Source organism: Chenopodium album, chromosome 15 (assembly GCF_948465745.1).
Source record: "Chenopodium album chromosome 15, dcCheAlbu1.1, whole genome shotgun sequence".
Classification (NCBI taxonomy): domain Eukaryota; kingdom Viridiplantae; phylum Streptophyta; class Magnoliopsida; order Caryophyllales; family Amaranthaceae; genus Chenopodium; species Chenopodium album.
The window spans coordinates 9,834,965-9,840,698 of NC_137848.1; the positions used below are offsets into that span (position 1 = coordinate 9,834,965).

Consider the following 5,734-nt stretch of genomic DNA (forward strand, 5'->3'; position numbering starts at 1 on the left):
TGGTGGTAAAACCACCAATTTTTGAAAATTTTTGTGGTGTTAATATAATTTTTTTTTTGGTATCAATTTCAGCCTTTTTTTTGTGTTAAAAATCAAAATTTCTTAAAAACTATTAATCCAGATAATTTTGTAAAAAAAAAATCTAAAAAAATTTATACGCTTTTTAACAATATAATTACATGCGTAAACCATTATTTTTCTAAAACTGATAAAAATTAAAGGTTTTTTTTTTTTTTTTTTTTTTTTTTTTTTTTTTTTTTTTTTGACAAAGGATACAATCAATTAAAGTTTTAAAATCTAAAAAAAAAGGGTCTTAATACAAGAAACACTTAAAAGTATAACTTATTTTTATTAGGAAATTCAAATCAAATTTTTTTTTTTGAAGGAAAGTTAAATCAAATAACTAACTATTCTTAAATAATACTTCTTATTATTATAGTTATTCTTAAATAATACTTCGTACTTCGTATTATTATATAAAATACTTCAGTCCTGTTTACTTCACCTTAAAAAATAATATTCAGTTTAAATAATTTCAGTGAAATTAATTTCAGTTCAGTAAAAACAAGTTCAGTTCAACAAAAATAATTTCAATTTAGTAAAAATAACTCCAGTTCAGTAAAAATTAGTAAACTTAAAGAAAAAATATAATAGAAAATCAGTAAAAATAATTTCAGTTCAGTAAATTTTATTTCAGATCAGTAAAAATAATTTAAGTTCAACAAAATAATTTCAGTTCAGTAAAAAAAAATTCAATTCAACAAAAATAAGGTGAAGTGAACGGAGCCTTCCTCTATTTAAATTGCTTTATATCTATAATAATTCATGAATAAAGAAACATAAATTCTAATTATTCAATTTGATTTTTTCATTAAGAAAGATATGCGGCAATAAAAATCAATGGTTGGTTCGTACACCCGGGTGTACCATGAGCATGGTACACCCGGATTAAAGCAGAAAGAACATAGCTTATAAATGTAAAGAACATCATTAAATTATAAAAGAACACATCATTGAAATATAAAGAACATGGTAAGTTATGAATTGGTAATAGATAATTACTAATTGATTTTTACCACGCATTTAGTGCCAAATTATTTCAAAATATTGGTTTTCCAGAATTTCTTTATTTAAGATTATTTTCTACCAAAAATAATTCAAGATTTCATTTTCAAATTAAATTTCAAAAATTCAAAATTTAAAATTTCATTTTCAATATACTTTATTTCAATTAAAAATTAATCATATTTTTTCACCGTTACAAAAAAAAAAAAACATAAGGGATAAAATAGGAGAGCACAATCATAAATATATATATATATATATATATATATATATATATATATATATATATATAATACCCAAAATAATACGAGGTTTAAAGCAAATGCATATTAATATAGAAGAACATATTATCTAAGTTAAAAGAACTTGACTTGTATTAATGAAACCCATCAAAGACATTTTTAATCTACATATATTAAAGTACATACAATGTTTATAATGTAAAGAACATATAGTTCATATACTAAGAACATATTGATCAGATTTAATGAACATATTACATTCCAAAAAAAAAAAGAAAATGTATCAAGAAATGATAAAAGAACATTTATCATAATACGAAAAACATCATCTTCAACCTCAGAAAATAGCACGAAAACAAGGAAAAAAATTAAAAAAATACCTTTTCTTTCAACAACGAATTAATCAATTACATCATTAAGAGATTATATTGGACGATAAATTAAAATCAACTCTATTATAACATTGAATCACTTTAAAATATAAAATTTACCATGGTTTCTCTCTCTATATAAATTCAATTTCTCTCTCTTAACAAAAAAATAAACTTTGATTCACCAAAAGTATTCTATTAATATATAAAATGTAAATAATAAACCAATTTCATGAATCAAGGAATATAAATATGAAGTCAAGAGGTAAAGGTTGCCCAACCGGAACAATACCTATTAAAAGAATGAGCAAGGATGATTTAATCAAAATGAAACGATTTATAGAAGATTATACTTCAAGAACCAAAAGTAATAGCAATGAAAATCATGTAAGTGTTTTTTAATTTATTAAAATTTGCAAACGAAATGCCAATTTTACGAGAGAATATTATATATTTTTGGGTGTATAATGCACCCAAGGGCATATTTTTCTCATTTGGATGAGTATTGTTTGTTTAATCATTAAATAAAGAGCAAAAAACTAACCTGGGTCAGTTAGGTGGACGATGAATCCAACTATCCAAGTGTGTAAAACAAAATTTCACCATCTCAATGAATACAAGCTTGTTACATAATTATTTGTTGTTTTCTCAGTTTGCTGTTCTTCAAACATCTCCTAATCCAAGTCAAAAGATTTATAATGGAGCGAAAGGTATATTCACTTATCATGACCCCAAAGTTAGCGATTCTCAATATACTTTGGGTGGATTGACAATTATGAATGGAGATGACACCATAAAAGCGGGATGGATGGTAAGTCATCAACCAAAGTTTTATTATTCATAGGCCCTGTTTAGTTCGCCTTATATTTGCTTATCTAAACTTATCTGATCTGATATGGTCTGATCTGAATGTCAGATTTAACCAAATTTTGATCTTAAATATATAATAATTTATACGGAAAAAATATATCAAGTGGAGTCTTGTTAGAATCATAATAATGTGTATTTTATTAATATGTGATTTTTATAATTTTTTTTGTTACGAAATTAAAGATATTTAACGATAAAAAGCTGCACATAAAACGATGATCTGATCTGAACTGAACTTATTTTTTCTGATCTGATCTGATCGGAACTTATTTTTCCTGAAATAAGTAAAAATAAGTTGAACTAAACAAGACCCTTAGTTTACTATTAATATGTAGTATTTCACTTGCCTTATTTATTAACGTTTCGAGGTTATAATTTGTCTTGTGTATTTGTTTTCAAAGGTTATAATTTTTCAGTTTTGACCCAATTAGGCCCCGTTCACTTCACCTTATTTTTGCTGAAATGAAATTATTTTACTGAACTGAAATTATTTTTATTAAACTAAAATTAATTTTACTGATTTTCTATTATATTTCTTCTTTAGGTTTACTGATTTTTACTGAACTGAAATTATTTTTACTGAACTGAAATTATTTTTGTTGAACTGAACTTATTTGTTTTGAATTAAAATTAATTTTTCTGAACTGAAATTATTTTTACTGAATATTAATTTTTTAAGGTAAAGTGAATAGGGTCTTACAAAGGTTTAAGATTTTAAGTTTTAAAATTTGTAAATACCATGATAGGAGTAATTTGTAAAGTTTTATTAAGTTTGGCCCAAGCAACCAACCCTACAAGGTTTAATTATACATCTAATGATATCAATTTATGCCGAAAAGTAGAATTAAAAAAATTGATTATAAGTAGGCAATGATTATGATTTGAAGATAGGCAAATTAAAATAGAATTTAGATACTAAAAGAAAGACTTTATCACTATGCTAGTTAGCTAGCTAATTCGTTTTTTAGTCCTATTTTATTTTTAATGAAGTTTTTTTGTAGTTTGCTAAATAATTAAGTTAAATTTGTTACCTTTAGCGTGATAAACATTTTTTACCATATATATATAGATCAATCCAGCAGTAAACAAGGACAATCGTACTCGACTTTTCCAGTATTTCAATGTAAGTCTACGATAATTATCTTTTTCTATCTTAATTAATATACTTATTATGTGTATGTACTAGTAATGCTTACTATTAAAAGGATAACTATAGCAAAATATATAATGTAATTTTTTTCTTGTTTTTTTAGGGTGGTTCATCGCATTGTTTCAATATGTTATGTTCTGGATTTGTTAATGTTAATAAAGAAGCACCAATTGATGACGTACTTGAACCAATGTCAAAAAGATGGGGAAAAATATATGGTATAAAACTCAGTATATTTAAGGTAAATACTGAACTTTGATTTTTTAGCTATGTATTAAAAATCTTTCAAATTAAAGTTTTTCTTTTAATAGTTGTTGATTTTATATATTCCACTGGGTTAGTGGGCATAAGATTTGTTTTTTACTAGAAAATTATATAATTTGAATGTAATCTTTATATTTTGCATAAGTGGTCAATTGAGGGCTAATAATATATATGCTTGGTATGTTTGATGTGTAATTATTAAGGATCCGAAAGATGAAAATTGGTGGCTTGTAATAGGGACTGAAAACACCATACAAGGGTTTTGGCCAGGAAAGATATTCAATGGATTGGCAAATTCAGCAACATTTGTTTCATTTGGTGGCGAAGCATATGGCCCTGTCGATCAACCTTTACCACCTATGGGATCCGGTTACAGAGGCATCGCGTCTCCAGATGATGCTGCTTATGTTCTTGGAGTTACAGTGTTGGATGAAAATTTAAAGGAAGATAATAACCCTGTAGAAACTGAGACGTATACTGATGATCCACAATATAAAGTCACTGATTATGGATGGTCTAATAGATATGGACGCATAATGTTCTACGGCGGTACTACTCCAGTATAATATGATGTACGTAGTGCTACTGCTATTGATATACATTAATAAATTTCTTCCAACTTTATTTTCAAGAAATTTCATATCAATTTTCCTAATATCGGTAAGCAAATGATCTGAAAATCTTAGTTCTACACCTATTAAATATCAATTTTGGGCAAAATCGATTCTTTTTTTTTTCTTTTTCTGACCGGATGAAAAAGAATTTCATCAATAGATGAAGTTATTGCTCCTTCTATTTCAAGTAATTGGCATAGATTGGCTTTTAACTCCTTATTAAGGGGTATCATTCAGTTTTTAGTTTGGATTTACGTCAAATCCAATCCGATTCAACAAAAAAAATTCGATTTTCAAATTTACAATCCAATTTGATGTGTATTCCTCACCAAAATAATCTGATCCAATTTGAATTTAAATTAGTTTCAATTTTTTAGTGCCTAATGTGATTATGAAAATTAAATTGGCCCAAACCCATAATATCAATAAAATTTTTTATAAACATAATTTTACATGATCAATATAGTTTCCTTCAACATCAAGTCATTTATTACATGTTAGTACACCCATTCATAATTTGTTTACATTGTTTTTGTAAGTTTAAACATGGTTAATTCGATCCATTCCAAAAAAAACCAGTGTAAATTTAAAAACAAATTCAATCCGAGCCAAGCCGATTTAAAATCTGGATCCAATCAAATGATTGATATTAATAATTCGGTTTAAATTTCGTTTAATCCGAATAATAGATACACACTTACGACTCATATACATATTGAATTATTGACTACATAGAGATTGTAAAAAACAATTATGTGTTTTGAATAGGTATCTATGTAAATGAAATTTCATAATTTCAGCGTTTTAGGAGGCGGGACTATTTGATAGTAATGTTTAAAGAATGTCGTAAATTTTGTGTAACAAGCTTTTTTTTTTTCCATTTCTAAAGCATTCGTGTTCTTAGGAGTCCTTACGACAAACATTACTAAAGGTCTAAAGCAATAATTTAAATTACCATAATTAATTAAGTAGTCATTTAATAAGTTTCAATTGTGATTTAATTAATTTTTGCCGACTATTATATGTTGTTAATAATTAAAAAGTATGAGAACTCCATATCATGTAGCTCAAATTGATTAAAGAAACCTTGTAGCACTCTCCAAGTCTTTATAATGCTATACATTCATTGAATCATCGCTTCTTCTAGCCGATTTTGAT

General features: G+C 25.8%; 1 protein-coding gene and 1 long non-coding RNA gene across 2 annotated transcripts; both read left to right on the top strand.

Moving 5' to 3' along the window:
- The first annotated feature begins 2,377 nt into the window (after positions 1-2,377).
- LOC145582905 (uncharacterized) lies at positions 2,378-3,874 on the top strand. The gene is made up of 3 exons (XR_014099995.1): positions 2,378-2,489; positions 3,618-3,671; positions 3,802-3,874. It is a non-coding gene; the product is annotated as an uncharacterized LOC145582905 (long non-coding RNA).
- Positions 3,875-3,888: 14 nt separating this feature from the next.
- On the top strand, positions 3,889-4,528 carry LOC145580772 (uncharacterized). The gene is made up of 2 exons (XM_081637880.1): positions 3,889-3,939; positions 4,166-4,528. Exons 1-2 carry the CDS (start codon positions 3,889-3,891, stop codon positions 4,526-4,528), a joined length of 414 nt encoding a protein of 137 aa, XP_081494006.1.
- Positions 4,529-5,734: the final 1,206 nt, after the last annotated feature.